Here is a 25,669-nt window from a genome sequence, read left to right as displayed (position 1 = left end):
CACACACACACACACACACACACACACAGACACACACAGACACACGCACACACACACACACACACACACACACACACACACACACACACACACACACACACACACACACACACACACACACACACACACACACACAGACATGGCTTTGCACATGAGTCAGTGGTGAGCTGATGAGTGTCTCTGGAGGCCCAATCAGACAGGGATTTATTTTTTCTGGGGGGAATTGTGTCATTTGAATATTGCATGTGTTGATCAGTGATTTTAATCTTCTTCGACCGCTGTATCAGTTAGAGTTATGATGATGATTTTTTTTTTGTGCTCCTTTAATTTATATCCTGTATTTGCAGACTGTATATTATGTCAGTTTGTCTCTCTGTCTACCTTTTCTGTGCAAAGAGTTGGGCTTCCAGTTATGGGTTCCAATCAGCCTGTCATCTGAAGAAGAAGAAAATGATTGGTTTGAAAAAAGAATATTAGACTTCAGTGAATTTGTACTTGTTTTAATCCAGAGGGAATTAATGTTCTTAAGACATACTCTAATGGGGAATTGTTACAGAGCCAATGTGTTTATGGAGAAATGAATCAAGGTATATAGGCTGAGGCTGAGAATTGTTTTGAGGAGGGCCGGGCCGTCATATTCAGTTACATTAATACAACGTAGTCAGGATTAAGTCAAGCCAGATGAGTGTTTTACATACAAATGTTGTAAACATGAAGTGTATGTGTATATATGGGTGGGTATAAGTTTGCATTCACACACACTGACTAGAAACGGTTGGGTCAAGCAGTTCAGCAGTGAAAACTAATGAACCATTACGTCTCCGATACTAATGTAATCCAATTTCTGAGACTTTGTAATCCACTTTTCACATTTCCTCTCACATTTGTCTCAAATTCGGGGAGTTTATGTTTTGTTTTCATTTGTGTCTTGCGACTTCTGCTTATTTTCCGTTTTTCACAATTCGATTTGCTTCACTTGAATTAACACTTCATTGCAATGTTTGAGCACTGCCTGTCATCACCTTCTCCATATTAAGACAGATTTGTTTAAACACAATCCTAGAATCATAAATGTAAGCTTAATGTGATGTAAATCGCACAGCTAAATTCAGCCACTCCAAATCTGAAAATGTCATGCATGTTCACACAATACTGTACATTACACATCCTTTACAAGATAGACACATTTATATATAAAAGACACCAAGCTGGGCTACAAGAACTCACAAACCTGTTGTGAACGTGCAGACATTTACAATCGTATTCCACAATACACGTCAGTTCGCACTTTACAACGCACACATACTTAAACAAGTATACAATAAGACAGTACAATATGTTCTATATTCCTTTGTTAGAGTCATATGCAGGAGTGAGCCACACCTACTGTATGGGGACCTGCTTTATTATTTTGAACAGACAAAACGCACACACACACACACACTCACACACACACACACACACACACACACACACACACACACACACACACACACACACACACACACACACACACAACATCAGAGGTGATGATATATTGATATATTGACTGACAGGAGGGGATGTTATTGCTCCGCCTTTGGCCAAAATGTTGTTTTAACTTAGAGTCAGACAGATGTAATGCAGTACACACACACACACGCACACACACACACACACACACACACACACACACACAAGTACACACGCGCGCGCATGTACACCTCAAAAATTAAACAAAACAAAGAAAATTACAAACTCCTCCTTTGGCCCCAGGTTAATTAATACAACTGAAAATGAATGTTTAACCTCAACCCATAATTAATGCCTTGCCTCTTAATATTAAGTATCTCAATGAGGATCAATCCCAAGGCTCTCGGTATATGATGTCACAGGTGTTCTAAGCCTGATGATGTCAGCTGCTGGCTGACCTACACATCTGCTGCTGACCCTCTCTAAAGGGCTGATGATTACACAGAAGAGTGCACATGCAAAATGAATGCTTTATTCAAACATCCACACACACACACACACACATACACACACACACACACACACACCACACACACACACACACACACACACACACACACACACATACACATTGACATACACTTGATTGTCAGAAACACAAACTGTTTTTCATAATTTCCCCTTTTTGATAGGCTACATTTAAATTGGGACAACCTTGGTTTTGTGCATTTTGAGTTATTTCAAAGATTTTACAGTGCCAACCAACAAATGTGATATAAGAGTTATGTATCTTAACTCTATTATTGATCGTGTGCTCCTGTACAGTGGGACCATAAGTAAGGTAAAGATATGTTAGATATAATATAATATGTTGTGAAACCAGAAGCATTCACTGATAGGCAAGATTGTTTTTGCAGAATAACATATGACTGCTGAGTTTCACTCTCAATCACTTTGAACCACTTCAGTCACCTGAAGTGTAGATAGTCACTATCTATACTCACTTTATAGCAGATACCCAGCAGAGCTTTAGGGATTCCAATTGAATTTTCTGTCTGGAAGGTGAGTTTCAGGATATGGAAATAGTTTGATTCTTGAACCATTTTGGTAATTGCATATACATACAGTCTGACAGAGAGTTGAATGAGTAGATCAATAGCACTTTTTTAAAATTTGTTTTTATTTTATTTTTTTATTGGGGTCAGAAAAAAGGAGACCCGTTTTTTTTCTTTTATTATTAACACAACAAAAACACACATACACAAGGAACAGCTGTCTCTGAGTTCAATCAATACCACTCTTATACTTGAATGATATATATATATAATGCTACAGACAGCAGCCAGTTAGCTTAGCTTAGCAGAAAGAATGGAAACAGGGAAAAAAATGGGGAAGCAGCTATTTTGTGCTGCACTATCTTTGCTGGAGAAGCCACGCCTCCTTTGCTATGAGTGGTATCAAATCCTCACATCTACACTTCCACCACAAAACAGAATAAACTTATAACCCAAAGTGTCTAGTTATTGCTTTAAAAGAGAATAAAACCTAAACCGTCCTTTTTTTAAAGTTAAATCCAAACAAGCTGCGCTGTGTAAAAATCGGCTTTACATTCTTATCATTCATGTCCTTAATATTGTCCTAGTGTCCTTATGACCTAACATAGAAATGAAATATTAAAATGAAGCTCTCCAAAAATAAATCATTATATAATTCTGAAAAGCCATTCTGATCGAGTTGATGATTTCCACATGAAGCACAGAAATGGTTGGCCCTTCACTGGTTTCCTCTCATTGACTGAGAGATGGGTGTTCGTGGGAGGTGGGATGAGGAGAATTTTTTTTTAACAGTGCTATGCAGTGTCTTATGAATCACTCTGTAAATATGGTCCCAAGGTTACTCAAGTCCATATGTGTAAGAGATGGAGAAAAACACACAGAGAGCCTAGCTTCGGGAATCACGATTCATGATGTGCAGCTTTTTTCGGCATCTGCTAAATATGAATGACTTTGCTGTTTTGTTTTTTACACTATATGTCCGTGTTTGCGTTTGACAGATTGTAATCGAGGGTGTGTGGCCAAGCTGTCGTTCTCCTGTCCTCTCAAGGGCCACTACTGTCTGTACGCCAAGTCCTGTTTCAACCTGACCAGCCGACAGCCTCATCTCTGGATACACATCATGCTGCTTCATCTACAGGTGCACACAAACGTATTTACTGTAACATCATTTATACACGTCCAGTACTATCAAACTCATTATATCAAAGCAATGCTCCATGACGCATATTCATTTATGTATTTATGAAAACCAAAGAGCCGCTAAGGCTGATGGGAATATAATGTTCTTCTTCTGGCATATTTAGATGCTACTTTTTGCCCCTATTTTCCTATGTCTGTCTCTAACAATATTTGTTTTGTGTCATATATTTTGAGTTTTATTTTCTCCCTCTCCTGCCCCAGAGAAAGTCCAGTGTCCCCCTGTGCTCCAGGGACCAGTGTGTTCAGACTCTTGCTTCTCTGTGGGAGAAGACGCAGCTGAAAGGAGCTCACACCTTCCCTATGGCTATGACACAGCATGCCACGCCACACAGGAAGGTACTGGACCTCATAGTGTGTGTGTGTGTGTGTGTGTGTGTGTGTGTGTGTGTGTGTGTGTGTGTGTGTGTGTGTGTGTGTGTGTGTGTGTGTGTGTGTGTGTGTGTGTGTGTGTGTGTGTGTGTGTGGGTGGGTGGGTGCACGTGCTGATTTAACCTAAAAGCTATCTGTCAACAGAGGGGATGAAGTCATTGGTGTGGAAAAACAAAACAAAAACGAAACTCCAGGATTGGTTAAAAGTTCAACACCCACTTTGTTTAACTATGAAATGCACTAAATAGACATTTGTGTATACAACGCCTCTGCTGACCTCGACTCCTCCTCTTTATCATGTCTGTGTGTGTTTGAAAGAGAGAAAACGTGACTGAACGAGCCAAAAACCGTGTGTGTGTGTGTGTGTGTGTCTCAGTGTGTCTTTGTTAGTATATGGAAGTGGGTGGTGTTCCCCGTGCTGCCCGGTCATAATGTGACAAGCTAAGTGGTCGCTAGGAAACAATTAGACCCACAAAGAAAATACAGCTGTCGTTTGTCTTTCTCTAAAACTTGTGTTGTGGTGGCAGTGAGATGGACCAGCTATGGTAACCATATGGAGCCTGAACATACACAGTTATACATAAACAGACACACACACACACACACACACACACACACACACACACACACACACACACACACACACACACACGGCAGGAAAACTCACTCAAAGGTTTAAAAATAGTCGTTAAACTTCTGCTTGTACTGACTCCACCAGTAGTACCTGCTTGCTCACTAGTAAAATATGCTCCCTGACATTCTCAACTGGAGCGCTCCTACTTTAAAAGGAGATTTACTTTGTTCTACTCTCACGTCTGTCTGACAAATATGAAGCTACATCCAGCAGGAGCAGTTCATACACAATGCATTTTTCTAAGCATTTTGTAACCGTTTTACCTGACTAACAGCGTTGAGCTGCTGTGATGCAATAATCAGAGCCAACACTGACCATAACAAAAGCTACTGTGTCCATGTTAAGTTGAAAACAACCTCCAAACAAATCACCATTTGTAAAACTATATGGAGTTAATCATTATTACTGTTAGCCGACCGTTTAAAGTAAGTCAGTGTCGGGGGGACTTGCGGTGTAGTGGTTAGAGCACTCCCCTAGAGGCTCAGTCCTCAGAAGCAGCAGACCACCAGTTCGCTTCCGGCCCGTGGTCGTTCTCTGCATGTCATTCCCCTCTCTGCCCCATTTCACCTCTGTCTCTCCAAACTATCCAATAATGCATAAAAATGCCCAAAAAAATTATAATTAAAAAAAATATTCAGTATCAATGTTTCAGGTGTCACAGTGAATGTGTACCAATGCCTTCACCTGAATTTGAAAACATTCAGCAGTAGCTCTGTTAGCTCACTACTGCATATTATTGGATCAGAACCCTTTTGGTTGAGTTTTGTCTCAACAGATGTGCCAAGTACACACAGTAGACTAACGGAATGATTTGGGGCTTTTTGCTTTAAAACGGCTTGGGAAATAAGAATAAGAATTTTTAACAGAAGGGAAGGAGACCTCTCCTTCCATATGAACTGACTTTTCTATTTTCATTCTCTCCCTCCATATTAGTCACAGAGCTTTACTCTTCAGCCACCGTCAGCCAATCAGAAACACATGTACTGGTAGATAAGGAGCGAAGAGATGGGAAAAGGGAGGATTAAGCTGTGACGATATGAGACAGAAAAGGTCAGTGTTAATGTCTGCACAGACAGGGAGCTGTAAAGGGAGAATATCGGACTTTACAAGGCTTCAGAAATTTAAGAGCAACTAATGTAACGCGTCTGACAACTGAGTTTAGTAGTTTTATGATGCAGAGATAATGCAAAGGTGATGCGAGTGAAGATGAGAGGGAGGTAAGAGCTTTAAGTATGAGCAGGGAGGACAGAGATAGAGAGAGGATAGATGGGAGATACTCCGGAGCAACAGGTTGAGAAAAATAAAATTGCGTGGAAATAGTAAAAACAAAACAAAAAGAAGAAGTTGAAAAGCCTGTCCGTGGTTAAGATACACAGATAGAGAACCAAGATTGAACTTTAATGAGGTACTCCATGAAATTGGAGAGCTGCTCCATCATTGTGTTTATCACCACAGACGTAAATCTGTAAAAGTGAAGGGAAGTGGAGAGTGGGGGGGAAAAAGGTACCTATAGAAGGATTTTAATTTAATGTAATTATTTTAACTATGAAAACTGAATTCTATTCTCAAGACACTAGCTATGTGATGAAACACACATTTAAAATGATTTGATTTAATAAGTGCATCACTATATACACAGGAAGAGAGAAAGATGTGCTAACATATTCCCAGAGAGAAGAGTAAACAATAAAATAAAAGATGCCATTTTGGAAAGAGATAACGAAAAGAGGGCAAACTCAATTGGAGAAAAGGAAGGTGGATATGGATAGAGGGATTGTAACGCAGAGGAATATATGGAGGAGGTATGTTTTTAGAGGGTGTGGCAAGAGAAGCAAAGGAAGAGAAAGAGGAAAAGACGTGACGCAAGATGTGACAGGGAGGGTGGAAGAAGCCTGAGAAGGGAGATACGCCACAAAGTGATTGCTTAGTCTTTTATAGTCTGTTTTTTGACAAGAGTGAGGGCGTTTGTTGACGCAACTTTGGTGGAGACAGAACGTTTGGTGGAGGAAGGGGATAAGGGCGAAGGGCTGACAGACTACGGAGAGATAGAATAAAAGCTAAAGGGCTAGATAAGATAAAAAGACATTTGCGGGTAGGACACTGAGAAAGAAACAGTGGGCAGGATGGGAGAAGGAAAGCAAGAACTGGTGGAGCAAAATTCACTCTCCACATTTCGTCCACTAACCTTTATCCTGACTTCCACTCTTCCCTGTCTACTCCTCTTCCTGCCTCCCACCCCCACCATCTCTCTCTCTCTCCTTCTCTCTCTCTCTCTCTCTCTCTCTCTCTCTCTCTCTCTCTCTCTCTCTCTCTCTCTCTCTCTCTCTCTCTCTCTCTCTCTCTCTCTCTCTCTCTCTCTCTCTCTCTCTCTCTCTCTCTCTCTCTCTCTCTGTTTATTCAGGAAACCTCTGAAAAGGCCTCTCTGTTCTCTCGTCTCCTCTGTCTCTTCTTGTCCCCTTTACCTCTCTCAACCACCGAAAGCATAGGCAGTAGATTTCAGGCGGGTATGCAGGGAATATGTCCGCCTCAATATTTAACAGAGGTAAATTGGTGCCCCTCAAAACAATATGAAAGTTCCCCCCCCCCCCCTCCCCAAAAGAAGATAAAAAAATAACAGGGATTTAAGCATTTATAAATCCTTACCTGTAACTATATATTTCTCAACGATTTCAGACACCCCTAAAGTGAACTGTCAACTTGGAGGTGTACAATCGACCAAAGTTAGTAAGACTAAAAGGGGTAGTTGTGAAGTTAGCTCGCCCAACAGCCTCATTTTTCCCCCTCCTATTTCGATAAAACAGTATTTATAAACTAGGTATGAACAGAGGACTTTTTTGGGAGACTCTGTAAACTACAGCTCTCCAGTGCTGCTGTTGCAGTCTGCCTGCTGCAGTCATCAGTCATGTGCAGTAACTATTGTAGTAGCCGAATTGTTGCCCAGGCAGACAAAGACAGAGGCATCAGACTGGACTCTTTAAATCAGTGTTCCAAGTTTATTGCAGGAGTTTCCATCAGACAATACAGAGGACTTGGTGGTAGCATGAGCAAGGAGAGCTGTCCCCCAAAGCTAGCTAGCCCACGCCTGTGCGTAGTCTTATATCAAACCCTTGGCATGCTGGTACTCCTAAAATAGGCATATGGTTTCATATCACAGGTCCCAGCAATGGATGATGTATATATATTAAAAGGTTGTTTTCGTCTCTCACAGTGACCTCTAACATTTAAAGGCCTTTGCTCAGCAAACTCTGGTATTAACCATTCAAAATCCACCACACAATATTGCATCTTGATCAAATTAAAGTAGTGATCCACAAACAGAGCTAGAGGGTGCAGAGAGAGAGAGAGAGAGAGAGAGAGAGAGAGGGGCTGTATTCAAAATGATAAAGTGGGTTACATGAGGATAGAGAGATTATATCCACACACTCACATAAGCCATTGTTTTACCATCTCTGTATTGAATCATGATTTGGTCCGTGTTTGTCCATGCCATCCGGTTGCCCGATGGCAAATTTGTCACAAAGCAACTTCCTCCCTGATCGCTCATTCAAAGCATACTAACCATTTACTCTGTGCTTTATATAGCCTGTGAGTTGTGGTGAGCCTGGCACACAAAAGACTGGTTTGAGGTTTTTTCTGGCAATGGACTTTGGAAGCAAATGTACACATGCACGTCTGACTCATTTTCCTTTGTTATGATTCATCTCTCAGTGTGTTATTCAGCAGCTTTGAGCTCTGTGTTTACCGATCCTCTCTCACACACACTGTTGCTCAACTTTTCACTTACAGTCTGTCTGTCTTTAATTGTCTTTCATTGGCTTCTGACTCTCCTGTCCATCCGTAGCTTTTTTAGAGAATAGATTATCTCAAAAAGTGCTCTTGTTATTGTGTCTGTAGGCCAGGAGTTGTTTGAAAAAGATTACTGTTAAGTGCAAAATTATACACTGATTAAATGTCAGGAGGAGTTTGTGAGTCTTTCAAGTGGAAATGCTGGCAGTTTTTTCTGGTGCAATTTGACTTTTGTCTTTTATCTACTTTAACAAAAAATGTGTTCAATCTTACACTGCAACTGTGAACAACCCTGATATCATTATAGTTATTTCCTTAGACTTCAGAAAGCTCTGTCCAGCGACACACGGCAACATAATAGTAATGAATGGTAAACTGAAATCACCATGCTGTAGTTAAATCTATATAAAAAGGGAAAATATTTTATAAGTTCATTGTATATGTCATTTATGCGACATTTTCTAATATGAAATGTAACTATTATCCACAGTTGTCAAATGAATAAATACTATAATATCTCCCTCTAAAATGTAGTGGAATAGAAGTGAAAAGATATGTATCATGGCAATAGTCAGGTAAAGTACAAGTACCTAAATATCTCTCCTGTACTTGCCCCTTTGGTCTACCTCTTCATCCATATTTCTGTCCCACACAGTGTCTTGAACCGGCCAGTAATCACAACCAGGATTTCACACCGTTGCAACATATGTCTCTTGAAGACAAGTCGGCCCCCTGAATCCTGTCCCAATATTAACAACGTTCATGTAAACCAGCAGACTCACTGGCTGTCTTTCTCAGCCACACATGGTCCTGGTTTATTTGTATCCACAGGCCAAGTCTTTTCACCTCAGTTACTTTTAAGTTGTATCAACACAAACAAAGCGCTGATGTATGGACCAAGCTATATGCTCCACATTTGTTCAATGTAGTGGTACAAAACATGCATGAAGACAGCTTTCACCGTTATATCCTCGCTCGTTAACGTCAAGGACAGGGGCACAGGTTTCTAGAGGTCAAGCACACTAGTGGCTCCGGTATTACAGGTACTTGTTTTATTTCAATTCTTTCAAATCCAGCTCCCTGAGGATGTTTTCCTTTGAGACTAACTTCGCTGTAGTGACAAATAAGTCTTCTTTCATTCTTAAATGGATTACTGGAAAATGTGAAAGGGACCTGCAGCAGGGTCAGGGTTCAGAGAAATGATTAAGCAGTATTCTGTTGGGTCAGGATATTTGAACTGTAAAATGATTTGGTCGAACTACTCAAATACAGTGCGCGCGCATACACACGCACACGCACACACGCACACACACACGCACGCACGCACGCACGCACGCACGCACGCACGCACGCACGCACACACACACACACACACACACACACACACACACACACACACACACACACACACACACACACACACACACACACACACACACACAAAAGACTGATGACAGTAATCCATCATCTTCTCAAATGTGCCTTTTTACCCCCAAACCAGATAAACATGTATTATCTCTTGGGTTTAGCTGTCATTGAAGTGCGTTTGTGTGTATTTAAAGTGAAGTAGAACTCTGACCATGTGCAGGGGGTCTACAGGGATTTGCAATGGGGGTCTTGGTTTCCATTACTTTATATTCTTCCAACATGCACAGTTGCACAGCGCGTAGCTGGAATGTCAAGCTCTTAAGTAGCCTACCTCTTGAGATTGAGGGTCACTTATTGTGTGTCTGTGTTTGTGTGTGTGTGAGTGAGTGAGTGTTTATTTATATTTGTGTATCTGCATGTGCAATGTTGGTTAAAGAAAACACAACTGTACTGAACTGTAATTTCAGTGATCACATATTGTGTTTTTCTTTCCTTCTGTCTTCAGGACATGGACAGTCTCCAGATTCAGCTGGAGGAGGTGCGTTTCTTTGACCTGTTTGGCTACAGCGAGGACGAGGGAGGTTGGCTCTGCTTCATGTGTAACAACCCTGAGAAGGCCACAGGTACAAGCACACACAAACCCAGGCAGACGCATGGCATATGTTATACTATGCAAGGACACATAAGCCATGATTAGAGTGACATGGTTTAGCGTGGGTGCGTAATGCGTATCCAAGTTGTTTTCATACAAACAAACTGTCAGGTTTCCGGGAAAGACAAACAAGAGAAGTTTGTGTAAAAAAAAATGGACGCTTCCACCTCCAGCACTATTACTGGTCCTTGCCAGCAGAGATTGTTTTCTTGGCAGTGGTAAAACCAGAACATTCACAAACCTTCTATTAGTATTACCTTATTGTAAAGTGTTACCATTATTATTATTATTATTATTATTATTATTATTATTATTATTATTATTACTACGAGAATTTTCATTAAGAAGAAGCAGACAGAGATGAGGAATAACCAGTTTTTCACAAGAGCAGCTAACACATACAGTATATTTGTTAAAGTCAGGTAGTTTTTGCTGTGAGATTGTTTTGTTCCGTGTACCAAGTTGGCAATAACATGGTGGCAGTAAATACTACATAAAAAAAGGATGTTGAAAAAAGTGATGGATGAACAACACCAAGCAACATCATTACATTCTATTTTTAAAAAGGAGAGACACCAGGTAGGGTGGGGGACATATTACCAAACATTACATACAACATTCCACTGTGAGCAAAGTGAAGTGGCATTTCAAAAGATGTTTTTCTTATTTCTCACTTCACCAGCTTTCTTTGGCACAGTGGTGTTGCACTGGGGGTCTCATGGTGAAAGGCCATAGGGATGTGTTTTCACTCCGAATTCGTTAAAAAAAATGCAATAATCTTTTCCCAGAACTTTCAAAGAAATTGGAGCGAATAGCAAACTCTTTTTTAACATCTGCCATCTGCCATCTAATTTTAGTGTCGTTATGGAGGGGGTCATTGTAATCAGTCAGTCACTGCCATCATGCCTCACTTCTGATTAGTTTATGTTGGACCCCCTTTCCATGAGCACTTTAGTCCCTGATGAGGTCAGGACTTGGAATAAGTGGCTAAATCCTTAAATCACATTAAGATTATACACATTTGTTTTGGGTTTTCTGTCAGTCTATTCTGCAACTCTATTGTGTAAAATCTTACAAAAATGATAAAAAATAATATTTTATGAAGCACATAAAACATGAACATGAACATGAACATGACATCAAAAAACTCCAAAAGATGGTTAACAAAACTAATATATCTACAACATGTTATGTTGTTAGAATGATCTACACTATTTGTCTGTATAGTATGGCTATCTTCGTTATTATTGTGGACCAATATATACCATTCTAAATTTTAAATGGCCCCAGTAACAGGTGAGTTTGCGTTGCACGGGTTGGAGAAACTCTTTCACTGTATGTCAGAGGGCATAGTAAACTGTGAGTGGCATTGTATGAAAAGTATGATTAGATCTAATTCCATGAATATAATTTGCCTTTTCTGCATGTATTTTTGATCCTGCAATTACTTCTGTTGAAAGCCTTGTGTTCAGTGTAAATTTCTACTGGCATGATCATCACAGCCTCAGGTCAAATACTCTGGGGGCTAATAAAGATCCACAGGCAGCCACGTTTTCTACAGTTTTACTTTACTTGGATATTTGACGGAGCAGATACGTTGAACTAGCTTTGACAAACCTTATTTGGACAGCATGTTTCAGAACAACTGAGAGTGCTTCAAATGACAATAGACAGAAAAAAACAGGGATTTTTGTCATCATGGTTACGGAGAATAGGATGCAATTGAGGGCCGGGGGACTCTCAAAGTTAACCCCAGAAGGGTTAACCACAGAAATAGCAGAACAATTGGGGCAGGGGAAACCAAATAATAAAGGGCCTAAACAGGAAGGCGCTCTACCCTCACTTAAAGTGGGACAATTACTGGAATCAAATGGGAAGCTAAAACACCACTGCTGAGCAGTTGACTCGAGAAAAAGGAAAATAATGAACTCTAGAAAAATAAGTGGAGCCAACTAATAATGTATGTGCTCCTTGGAAATATTGTTCCCACTTGTGCATTCATAATTACGACAGAAACACATTTAAGAGCTCTGGGGCCGTATTCACAAAACATTTTAAGGCTAAGAGTAGGTCCTAACGTGCTGATTTAGGAGTAACTCTCAAAAATAAGGGGCGTTTCACTCCTAATTTTAGGACTCATAACTTTTTAAGATAAGTGTAATTCACAAAGCATTTTAGCGCTAAAACTAGCTCCTAAATCTATGAAAAGCTAGGAGTCCTCGAGAGGACTCCTAAGTCACTAAGAGTAAATCACAGACACTCATTTGATGGCATTTTGGAGAGATTTAATGCTAGTGAGCTTTACAAAGGGTACCTTAATAGCTGTAAGGGTTTAATGATCTTAGTAAAGCTATGTTTAGAAAGTATAGACACATTTATATTTATTATATTTATATAAAAAATTATGTATTAAGTTCCTTTTCCTGCAGTTGCTTTGGGTTTACGATGCACTGAAAGTTACTGTTGGTGTCACGTTTGGGTTTAATTTGTTACTAGAGTAGGCCCATATGTGGCGCTTCCATCTCCTCCATTCCACAGGTCCGCTACTGTATAGTTGCGTGTCTCGCCTTTTTCCTTCCGCATGCACTTTACGATTTCGCCAGTTGTTTCTAAATTGCGAATTTCCTGGTTTGTCGCTGTCTGACTATTGCAGCATAGTCCGCCGTTGAGGGAAATACAGTGAGAGTGCATGGCGTGCAGCTGTTCAATGAGGATATTTTTTCCGATTCAAATCATTGTAACATTTTAAATGAATATACCTATGTGGCGCTATTGTAGGTTAATTGTGAACGAATGTGTGGGAAACCCTGTAGTATCTTGGTTTCATGTTAAATCAGTGTCACTTGTCATTAATTGTATATAAAAACTCTTCACTTTAATACAGCGACACAATATGGATATCTCCCACAGTGTTTCTATCATAAACTCACTCTTAGCTCTCATTCCCTCTCAGCCAATCACTGTGGGCATAGAAGGTATGAACATGACATCATCCATAGCAACAGGGTCAACACCGCCCTCTAGTCTTAGCTTAGGAGTCCCTCCCATTCCTTAGTAAAAGTTGATCTTATCAGCTTTGTGAATAGGTTTTAAGAAATTACTCCTTACTAAGAACTTTTAGTGCTCCTTAGGAGTACTCTTAGCGCTAAGATAACAATTTTGTGAATACGGCCCCTGGTCAGAGAAAATAAAACAATAATGGACAAAAGACTTGAGGTTGTCTTCATTCTTTTAACTCAATAATAAGTAAAGACACAAAATCTCTTTTTACTGTCAATTCTTGATACTGCCGTCAGCCATTTTTGCTGTCTGAAACGTCATGCAAACTCAGGTATCATCAAAATTACCCTCTCGTAATCACTACTCCGTTCATGTTCTCGTGACTCGTAAGTACAATATTTCCAAGGAGCCCGTGAAGACAGCTCTAGTCACTGGTAGGAAATCCAGGTCAAAATGGGGAAAACAGGCCACAAAAGTTAACCACCCTGGCACACTTGTGCCAACAAATAAAAGTAAGAAGAAGAACTGTGAGTTAATCAAAGATGTGCTTGTGAGACACTGTGGCTAGATAAAGACTGAACACACCTGGTTCTCATCTAGCCTAATTAGGAGTCCCACACCTGCCCCTCCTCAGAGATGATTAAGCCACCCAACTTGGTGAGTGGCAAGTTTTTTTTTGTGCAACCTAACACAGTTTTTTTTTGTGTGTGTTACCTGCTAAATAGGTTTTTTTTGTGCTACGTAACACATAGGTTTTTTTTGTGTTAAAAAAAACCTATGTGTTTTCAATTGCAGTAAACCCATCTCACCCTTGTAACCAACAGTGTTACAACAGTTGACTTGGACTAAAAAAGGGAAATATGTTACAAGAGCTCAAAAATGTAATCTCGGTTGGTCTGGACTGGTCGGGTACTAAAGGACTCCCTGCAGTTGTGAGCACTTGGAATAACACTGCACCGTCTAATTCACTTGGAAATGGTTATGTGGGTTGAATGAATGATCCCCATCCATTTAAGTGTAATTCATTCCGTTTGTTTATATTGAAGCTGTCATTAAGCTCGGTTCACAGCTGTTCATTTTCTTCTTTTTCGCCCCTTTTTGTTTAAATAAACAAACACACACATAGACAGAAGCGCACACACACACACACACACACACACACACACACACACACACACACACAAAACCTTTGTTCTCAAAAGCAAACCAGTGTAATCACCAGCTGAATGACTGCAAGGAACCAATAATTAGCCTTTAGATTCATGCCAGTGTCTTTACATTACAGGAAGACATAGAGAAGGAGTAGTTAGTACTTTCCCGTCAGGATTGGCTGATTGGAAGAGTGTGTGCATGGATACATTTGTTTACTAGAGCAGTTGAGTCCTTGTTGCCATGGATTGTCCTACTGCTCTGTCTGGTATTAGATTCAAAGGGGTGAGCTCAGCCAAATTACAGAAAATACAGTTGTAATTTCTTGTAATTTACCCCAACTTTATAGCCAAACGCAGGTTCTGTCTTTGGGAATTCTGCCTTCGTACTACTACAATGAAAATGAATAGAATTTAGTTAATGGTGTGCATCTCAATAATAAGTAATATTTGGAGAGTTCAACAGCAAAATCTCTTTCTAGAAATAGTTTTCCAGACCTCGGAGTGAAACAACTTTTTTTTGGCATTTTTATGCTTTATTGATAGTGTAGAGACAGAGTTGAAATGGGGCAGAGAGGGGAGTGACATGCAGAGGACGACCGCGGGCTGGAATCGAACCCGGGTCCGCTGCTGGCCGAGGCCCATGGGGGGGACACCCTACCAACTGAGCTAAGGGCGCCCCTATTGAAACAACTTCTAACAAACAAAGACTTCATGTGAAAATAGAAATCTCAAAAGCATTTCAAATCCTGGTCAAATAACACCATAACAATTTGCATGTCCAATTTGAAGTCAACAAACATTGTTTTAATCAGTAGTAGCCTACACTTTTATTTCATCCTGTTAGTAATCACAGCACAGAAACCTCTTTCATACAGCATGCCCTCAGTGTATTTATGTCATTGAAATCGAAAGTGTTTGCAGCGCTGCCAATAACAGTTTGGTACCATGAGTAAGAACTCCAAATTAGGTTAAAAATATCAGCATTGTAAGTGATTTCAACCTCACCACAAACCATTTAAAACACACAGAAAAGAGTCACTCCAACATGGACATCGGTATCTGCAAAGTTCAGGCGCACACACACACACACACACACACACACACACACACACACACACACACACACACACACACACACACACACACACACACACACACTCACTCACTAACTGTAAGAGGTAGAATCACCAGCTTAAACCTGTTAGAAACAACGCATTTTGTATCACACTGTTAAGATTGCAGCTAACACACAAACTCAGCTCACTTTTCCTGTCTCCAGGAAACACGCACACGCATTTTTATCGAAACAGGAAATGAACACACTCCAAGGCAATTCAGTGTCAAAGATTGTGTACTGTATGTGTGATGTGTTTTCAGCTGTAAAGTCAGAGAAATGGACTTAGTAATAAGGACTTGGAGTCACTTTATTCCACTTGGCAGCCAGTGCTTTTAACACTAGTCCCGCTGCGCTCAGAGTGTTTGTGTGTGCGTGCGTGCGTGCGTGCGTGTGTGCGTGTGTGCGTGCGTGCGTGTGTGTGCGTGTGTGTGAGTGAGAGAGTTTCCTGGGGCAATATATTCTCTCAACATGGATATACTTCTACCACACAATTCAAGTAGCCCTCTGAGTTAAATAAGTGACCCCTCTTTGACCCACCTGAGGCCTGACATTTTTGTGTCAGTCAGTCACATGAACTCAGTGGCCTAAACCACCACTATCTGCAACACGTCCTAAGTCTGCTGTCAACAATCAGCTGCATAACTTAGAGCAGAGGGGGATTTGTAACACGTTATGCAAAACAATACAGAAACATTTTAAAATCTATTTTGTGGTGAATTTCGCCTTTAATGCAGCTGCAGGTCAGACAGGAAAAGTTGTGGAAAGAAAAGTAAATTTGGCATTATACAAAAAAGTATTTTGCAGAAGATTTACTGAATTGCTTAATTAAAAGCAACAGTTTTAACATAATGATAATGTAATGATCGCACTGCAGTGCCTGTGTCCTGGCAATCATATATTGGACACAAAGTCCTTGCCAATTTAAATGGCCCATTTAAAGGAAACTGTTGACAAATTCAAATGGTTTATGAAAATGTGAAACATGTGAACACTACACGTCTCTCGCCAAAATGAAAACAACACCCGCAATATGAAGTCAAAGCCAAAGAAAAAGAAAAGCTTTTCTACTTTGTTCAAGTGACGGCTATGACTCATCTCGTCTTACTGACTCAAATGTAACGACTTGACTTTATAGACGTCACACTACACATCATTTTATGTATGCATGCTGTTCACATTACTGGACACCACCAGCCAACGCTTTACTTCATAATGCATTATATTGCTTCATCATGATGAAAACTTGCTGACTGAGCCTGAGTGGCTCACTGTGATTACTGCAGTGATCTCTCACACACACACACGCGCACACGCACACACACGCGCACACATGCGCGCAAGGAGCTGCTCTCCTGTTTTTACTGGTAAAGGAGTAAAAGAGAAAAAGGTAACTTGTCTCTCATTGCCCAGAGTGGAGGCAGTGGTAAGTAGTGATGTTAGGTCCGACACGAAAGCCCCGAAGCCTGTGTCGCGCAAAGGGGGCGTGTCCAGATGAAGCCTGTCTCGAGGCCTGTATCGTTTGTCACAGTACCACGTGACTAAAGACAAACGAATCAGAGGAATGGGTTTAGACACCATTGTGGTGCCTGTCCATACTGTGCATTTGTCTTGGGGCATGATACAGGGGGATGTAGAGGTGGGTGTGCGTCCAGATTTGTCAATGAAAGGGGTTGACATTATTCTGGGCAATGATTTGGCAGGAGCATGTATGTGGCCTGATGCGTCCACCTCTGATGGGTGGTGTGTATTGTCTCCTGCTAAAGCGAGATCTGAGGTCCCTGAATGCAGCATCGGAGGGAGGAGGAGGAGGCGCCGAGCTCGCTGTTGTTGCATGAACACACCGCTCACATCCTGCCGCCAGAGAGAGTGTGTGAGTGCGCGTGTGTGTGCATGTACTGTATGTGTGGACATTCCAGAATAAGGTACGCAGGTTCAACTCACTCTCACTTGCTTTCAGTGTTTTTGGCATTGTTGAGATGTTATACTTGCATTTATCTTCAATGTGCCACCACCTATTTGACAAACCCTCCACGGAGGCTAATGTGAGAAGAGAATTGTGATTCCCATGAGTGGATGCCTGGCACTCAGACATGCTCTGTTTCAGGGATGCAAACAGCTCACTTTTTAAGTGAGACTCACTTTTTTGATGGCCAAATGGGTCACTTGTGTGATTCATGCAAATCCAAGGAGTTTTTGTTTTTGGAAGGGGGGTATGTTTTCAACAGGAACCTGAATGTTGCCTTTTCCTTCACAAAAAAATAGACATTTCCACCATAAATTGATGCAGAAAAAGCACAGATTAGTGGAGAAAATTCCACCAGAATGGAGGAAATTAAGTGTTTGACGCTCAAAAATTTCTGGGAGAGAACCCCCATATACCCCACACCTATAGTTTCTCCCCCCAAATTTTTAAACTTAATCTAGCCTATGCCCTTGCCCTGTATGTATGCAGGTTATATACCTAGACATGTTGTTTTTAAAAAGAAGGCATGTCAGTAAACATGTCTGGCCCTTTGTTCGATTCTCATGTCGTAGATTGGTCCTTTGTGAAAATGATAGACACCCCAATCTAGTCTTTACGGTGAACACACTAGACGTTAAGATAAACATGCGTCGCGGCGACGTGCACGCCCAACGAGTCTCTGGTATGTACTCACTTTTTTGACCCCTCACCTGTTCGCATCCCTGCTGTATACCCCTCAATGTCTCGTGCCTACACATCTGGGTGTGGACACACATTTGCTCGTGTCTGCAAGACAGATCTCCCCCTGTTTACAAAAATGATGGAAAACCCCAAGCGGGAAACTATCACCACCAATAATAAGTGAAGACAGGTTTGGTAGACAGGACAAGGACAGGAGAAATGTGCTAAAATGATTGAAGACCTCTTATTTTTTTGTGGTTGACTGAATAGAAATGCCATTTGCACTCTCTCCAAAAAGACAGTTTGATATAAGAGAAAGTTCCAACCACATTTGTTTCTAAAATAGCCATTAAACAAGCGTGATTGAGTTTACTGTGAAGTGTGTGTGTGTGGTTCAAACCCATAGCTTTATCTCAGGATTCATCATTCATCCATGAATGTGCTCATACAGTGGGAAAGGCAGACAAATCTTGACAAATACAAACATGAAGGTCTTTTCATATTTGGACCTGAGGGTGTAATTATGCTTGTTTGTTCAATTAGTCAGTGAAATACAGTAATACTGTGTTAAACTGTACTTAATTATTAAAGTATTATTAGCATCAAAACTTGAAACCCTTGAAACTTAAAACACTTCATTTCAGAATAACGTATGTTATATTATGTGGTTGAAATTAATCTATACATATCACAATAATGTTGCAACTGGTGAGGGTGGAAATGTTTTTAATATATTTATATACGCATATATCAGTCTAAAGTTATCTTATATGAAAATCAGACATCATAATGTGTTTGTATATTATAAAAAGGCCTATGTATACATTATTTATCTAAATCTTTCAAGTAACTTGTAATTTAAGCTTTTAAATACGTGAAGTAAAAAGTTAAATATTTGAGCTGTAGTTGAGTAAAAAATGGAAATTTTAAAGTAAATTAAAAGTACCTTTATAATTGTACTTTGGTACCGTACTTGTACAGTAACCCTTGAGTAAAAGTACTTTGCTACATTCCGCTCCAGTGTGTGTCTGGTTGTTTGACGTCTGTGTGTCTGATTGGAGGGGTGGTGAACTGCAGCTCTTGCCTGAGGCTGACAACAAATGCAGGGATCTGTTTTCCAGGTGTCTGCATCAAAGCAAAAGGGACGGCACGAGGGACAAGGATTTATGTAGCAGACAAGTTTATGTCTGCGCCCGAAAAAACTGAAAATATTTGTTAGGTGATGCAGACATGCTGGCACCCTGCAGTGGTGGGAGGGTGTCCAGCTGTATATATTATTAGTACTACTGTCTAAGCAGGCTGACAGGAAGTCGGTGCAGCCCTTTAAACGACACTAAAACACACACACACACACACACACACACACACACACACATGCAGATGTTTTACTCACATGACTCCCTGTGGATCATCAATGAAACATACAAATACAAAACATGCTTTACCACTGCTGTTGTTTTCTGAAATTAAAGGGTCAAGTCACTTAAGTCTAGTAATATTTAACTGTGTAGATCAAATTTGTGTAGGTTTTGACTTTTCTGCCTGCACATCAGTACAACCAAGGAGAGTAACATTTTATTTGTTATTGCCATTAAAAAGGTTGTCCAAATCCTGGATTAATAAATGCATGTAATATGTTTGTTGAAGACAGTGTAAGAGGGGTATTTCATTTGCAATGATGTGGAACAGAAAAGCAAATAGGGAAGCTTTACCTTCTCCTCTTGTTCAGAGCTCTGATGGCCTTTGAAGTGTTGGCGTTGGGGCACCTCTGTGACTCATCTTCCCAGCATGCACCACAACTCCACATACACTCTGATCAGATTGCAGTAATCTCTTGACCACTTTACTCATCGCTTGTGTACAAAAGATTGGCTCTGTTTGGTGGTCGACATCTGAAGTCCTGGTTTACTGAAACCAAGCATGACTACACCAGGCGGGATCCATGCCACCCAAAGATAACAGGCACTTACTGGTGTGGCATCCCTTTGATTGATCCATTTTATCATGTTGGCCAAACAGACACACATATACACCCACACACAAATAGGTACTTGATCCAGCTCAGTCAAGGTTGATGTGGGTGGTGGGTGTTTCTAATCGGACCAGTCCAGACTTGACTTTGTGGATAGTTCTCCTCTATCTGAACACACAGACACTGGGGTAAGATAAAATGGGCCTGTTTATTTAAACTGAACAAGGGAGAACTTCCAGGCACCATTATTAAAGTTCCCTGGAAGTTGAAAAGTTGAAGTTTGTTTGTACTGCAAATTTGCATGCAGATACAAATCAAAAGGTTGTTGTGGTTATAAAACATTGTGACTAAGAGATAAGAGTAAAGGAAATTCAGAACAGACAGATACATATGAGACTGCTGTACAGGCTGGTTTGACAGTAAATTAATGTTAGGTCTTTGATCAGCATGGTGGCTGTGCTGAGCTTGTAGATGTAAAACTGCTAAACGTCATCTCACTTTATTTGGGGAAAGGGGGACATGAAGAGGACAGGTGCTTTGTGACCAAGGAGAGGTTCAGGGTTCACAATTGCAAATGCACCACTACTCTGCGCTTCAGTACAATATATAGTCATGCGCTACCAATTAGATATTTGTTTTGTTACTGCCAGCCCATGTTCATTATATTTTATTTTGCAGGCAGCCATGGTTTTCCATTTATTTCTCCTTGCCAGGGGGTCTCAAACTTAAATTAACCAGGCTCTGTCCTAGAGGGGCATGCTTTAACACTTTCTGTTCAGTGTCGAAGATATTGTTTTTCCTTGAGAAGCAGAGCTTTCTCTTTGCAGATAAGACAGGAAGAAGTCACAATAAACTGATTTTAAGAACAATCGATGGTCCACCTCTACTGAAGTTTTTTGTTGTCCCTCTGAAGCTTAATTTTGGGTTCATATAGAGACATGTTGGTGTCTGTGTGTGCTTATTTGTTTATGTAAAAAGCTAGATTTAATAGATGACTTTAAAGCTTTTTGCTGAAAAATTAAAATAAAAGGTTGCGAGCCAAAATGTTATTATACATTCTAAGAATGCTGGGGGTCTTATGAAATGTTTCTTGTGGTCTGGATCTGAATCCCCACTCACTGTGGCAAATATAACTGCCACCTTAGTTTTTTCACAACCGCCATCTTTGCTCATTGTTCTCCCTTCGGGCAAGATTATCTGGCCACATACATATCTCAGGCACCCAAACACAGTGATGTTCAATGGCTGATTAAAGGCTCAGACGTCAGACCTCATGAATGCATTATAGGATAAAACACTAATAAATGTTCTGCCTTTCATTATTTTTCTGTCTTTTTTAAATCCATTTCTTCCTGTGTTTCTTTCTCCCTTCTTGTCTGTCGTGTGTGTGTGTGTGTGTGTGTGTGTGTGCATGTGTTTAATGTGGCCGTCCAGGCGTGAACCAGGAGGGCCAGCCTCTGATCGAGGGGAAGCTCAAGGAGAAGCAGGTCCGCTGGAAGTTCATCAAGCGCTGGAAAACACGCTACTTCACCCTAGCAGGAAACCAGCTACTCTTCCGGAGAGGCAAATCAGTACGTAACCAATGAAAACCAAGCCTCCACACACACTTACTCACACTCAAGCCGTCGCTGGCCTCTCACTCAGAAACTCCTCTTGAAAATGTCCCCTGTTCCGTGTCATTTGAATCCTGATGAAACAGTGGAAATCACATCTTATGATAAGCCTAACCGTCCCTGGGGAATCATCCGCTGAATCTGACTGTGACAAACCTTGGCCCTGGTAAGGTCTCTTGGGGGACTAACCAGGGCCAAAGCATGATGCTAACATGAGTCACTATAGCCATTCTAACTCAAAGCAGATATCATTAAGCACCAAGTAGCTTCCTTCACTTGCGCTGCCTCGTACAGCACGTGTGAGTGAAGGAGAGATGGATAATTCTCATCCGAGCAAAAGGTGAGGAGATTTCCCTCTGGGTTACAACAACACAATTTCTCCTCCAACTTCCCCACTTTGTGTGCGGGTTGAACAAACGTTGACGTCACCAAACAGAGACTGCTTATTGTGCAAAAGGAGAAGATTGCTTAATGGAGCAAAAGCAGCGTGATCAAAAATGTGTGGAGTTCAGAGGTCAGAACAGGGTCAAGTTTGATTCTATCCAGATTTGATTCTGTTCATAAGACAATTGGAAATGTCTTAGACTTTAAAGAGCATGTTTTTGGGGCCATCGTCTACATGTGTGAAGCAATTAATTATAATTAAAAAATCATGTGCACAGCCAACAGAAGATTATGTGTTCGTGTTTAGATGGACGAATATCCGGAAATCAATGGGAATATTCTAGTAGTAGAGTTGAGCTTTTTTTTCTTTTTTTTAAACTCTGAACAATAGCCTTTGTGCTCCTATCCAGATGTTAATGGGTTCCTCTCTTTTGCAGCAGCCACAAATTGGAAAGGTTTTGTGTCTTTGTTTTCAGAGCTCAGTGCATCTTTGCCAGCATGTTCCGGAGGTGGTTGGTAGGTTGTGAAATACCTTTCCTCCAATGGAGAAAAAAATTGTTTTTCGTCTCATTCGGCTTGAACGATTGAGGTAAGGAAGGTTTGAATCATGCCCTGACCGACACCACACAAAGCTTAGTTTTGTATCTTCCTTCTAACTCTGGTACTCAAGTTGTCACCTTCATTTCCGAGAGAATGTTCGGACATAAAGTGTATGAAAAATGACGTGAGGAAGGATAGTTATTTTTTTCCATATTGTAGCTTATTGCTAATCTCCAGTGTGTGCTCCACGTGAATTGTGTATTTTCTCCTTCACTGGGACCAGACAAAGAGTGATGCCAAACTACAGACAGGCCTCCACTCTGATTTGGCAAGATCTCATTCAGGATTACAAAAGAAAATAGAGACAGGGACAGGAAATGAGAATACTTTAAAAACTTTTTAATTTAATAACTAAATGGGAGTGGGACACAATTGCGGAACAGGGAAGTCTCAAAGTTAACCCCCGAATGGTAACCACAGAGCGATTGGAAGGGACAGAAACACAAGTAGTAGTGGTTAGAGCCTCCCCCCATGAGGCTCAGTCCTCAACGCAGCAGACCCAGGTACGAATCCGGCCCGGGGCGTTCTCTGCATGTCATTCCCCTCTCTGCTCCATTCCATCTCTGTCTCTTTTAACTGTCTGATAAAAAGCAAAGATGGCGAAATCCGGGTACTTCTAACCATCCTAAATCTGGCCACAAGAATCGGGACATCATAAATATTTTTTCTACATACTATATAGTAGAAAGTATGCAATTCGGAACGCAGGGACAGAATCCAGGACACCGGGGCTAGATATGAGCTGAGCACACCTGGTTCTCATCCAGCCTAATTAGGAGTCCCACACCTGCCCCTCCTCAGAGATGATTAACCCACCCAAGTAGGTGAGTGGCAAGTGCCTTTCCCAGCAAGTATGATATAGTAGATGGGATATGTGTGGGTTATTAGTAGGTCTGGGTCTCGGCTCGGCCCCAGACAAAGTGGGACATTACTTAGTACATACACACATATATGTTTATGGCAATGAGTTGAATAAAGGAATCTTAATTTGTTTGTTGGGGTGTTTTTAAAGGAACTTGGATCAAGTTGAGGAGTGCCTATAGTTTGCATGTTTCACATTATTGGTGTTGTGCTGGTCTTGAATCAGCCTCAACCCCTAAATGTCATGGTTGTGGCCAGGGGCGGCCTTAACGATCTGGGGGCCCCTTTCAAGACCTAGTGTGGGGCCCCCCACTTTTTTTTTCACCCCCCAGAGGGCGGGGCCCCATTCAATTGAATGGGTTGAAACATAGCTAAGGCCGCTGCAGGTTGTGGCATGACTTGGTCTCTGTACAGGTGGTCTGGAATACAACAGTATGGTATTTGTTTATTGCTCTTGCTGTGCAAATCTGCTGAATGCAATTTTCCTACCTTCCAGGCAGCCATTAGCTTCCATTTATTTCACTGTTTAAGCAACTACAACTTGGCTTGCTTTGGGTAATCCATTACAGTGAATATGCCCTGTTTTATTTTTGTTGGTGAAACTTTATCACTGCGTCATTAAACATCTGTACTCAGTTATGGTGCATTCCAAAAGTTCCAAAATCCACAATATCTGGGATTTTTACATTGTGATTTGATTTGTGAGATAATAAGAGGGGAAGAGAAGTAAACATAAAATAATAATGGTATTCTGACTCACAAATGATTCTATTCAGTGTTTACCTGCTCCATTTAAGCAATGCAGCTCAGGGTTCACAAACTTTTGCACATACAACATTCGTCAAATAATTTGTTTTATCTGTTTTAACAATTGATTTCTGGAAAAGAAAAATGTTGAATTGATAAACAAACATCTGTTATTTCATATAAAAAATACTGGTATTGATAAAAATGAATTAATGATGGTTACAATAAATAAAATTCCAAAATGTTCAAGGGGTTCACAAACTTTCGCACTTGACTGTATGTGGTTGTAACAATATAACTAACTATTTGGTAAGAAGACATGGCTGTGGTACAATACACACAGCACACACTCCCCACAATTACCAACACACACTTCTTCTCAATTATAGCATTCACTTCCAGCTTCAAGTGATATGGAAACATTGTTTTCTTGGTGTCTTGTTTGGCTGGTCTGTTCACTTGTCTTATTGTCTGTCCTCCCTACAGAAAGACGAGCTGGATGACATCCCTATTGAGCTGAGCAAGGTTCAAAGTGTCAAGGTGAGGACTTACATTGTTGTCTCCCCTCACACACCCCTCTGTGTCTCATGTAAAACATATCTCTTTTTAAAGCGATAACATTGTTTCCTTGTTCTAAGCTTTTTTTATCATCATGTCATGCTACAGTGTACTTTATAAAATGTCTTAAATCCTCTCCAATCTCATCTGACATAATTAATGACGGCAGATCAAACCCTTCAAATACTATGAGCTGGCTTGCGTTATGGCAGTAAAATGATATCAATCTAAAAAATGACAAACATCTGGGGAGATTTTTCTTTTTTTAAATCTTCTCTTCCTCTTTCTGACCCTTCTTTCTTTTTTCCCCCTTCGCTCTATAGGCGGTAGCCAAGAAGCGTCGTGACCGGGGCCTTCCGCGAGCCTTCGAGATCTTCACAGACAGCAAGACGTACGTGCTGAAAGCTCAGGATGAGAAGCACGCCGAGGAGTGGCTGCAGTGCATCAACGTGGCTGTGGCCCAGGCCCGAGAGAGGGAGAACAGAGAGGCTACCACCTACCTGTGA

The 25,669-nt window shown here is 40.9% G+C and overlaps 1 protein-coding gene across 1 annotated transcript in view; it reads left to right on the top strand.

The window, feature by feature from the left end:
* veph1 (ventricular zone expressed PH domain-containing 1) overlaps positions 1 to 25,669 on the top strand; it is a gene marked incomplete at both ends in the record, with an annotated part of 64,351 nt that extends 38,682 nt beyond the window's left edge. The window contains 6 exons of the mRNA XM_080024844.1: positions 3,506 to 3,645; positions 3,909 to 4,043; positions 10,370 to 10,487; positions 21,835 to 21,971; positions 25,092 to 25,145; positions 25,487 to 25,669. Of these exons, the coding sequence (XP_079880970.1) occupies positions 3,506 to 3,645; positions 3,909 to 4,043; positions 10,370 to 10,487; positions 21,835 to 21,971; positions 25,092 to 25,145; positions 25,487 to 25,669 (767 nt within the window). The remainder of the gene's footprint in view (positions 1 to 3,505; positions 3,646 to 3,908; positions 4,044 to 10,369; positions 10,488 to 21,834; positions 21,972 to 25,091; positions 25,146 to 25,486) is intronic.

This window comes from Ammodytes marinus (genome assembly GCF_949987685.1).
Source record: "Ammodytes marinus genome assembly, chromosome: 3".
Taxonomy (NCBI): domain Eukaryota; kingdom Metazoa; phylum Chordata; class Actinopteri; order Uranoscopiformes; family Ammodytidae; genus Ammodytes; species Ammodytes marinus.
The sequence above is the reverse complement of the archived record's forward strand: the minus strand, read 5'-3'. Positions and strand labels throughout refer to the sequence as shown.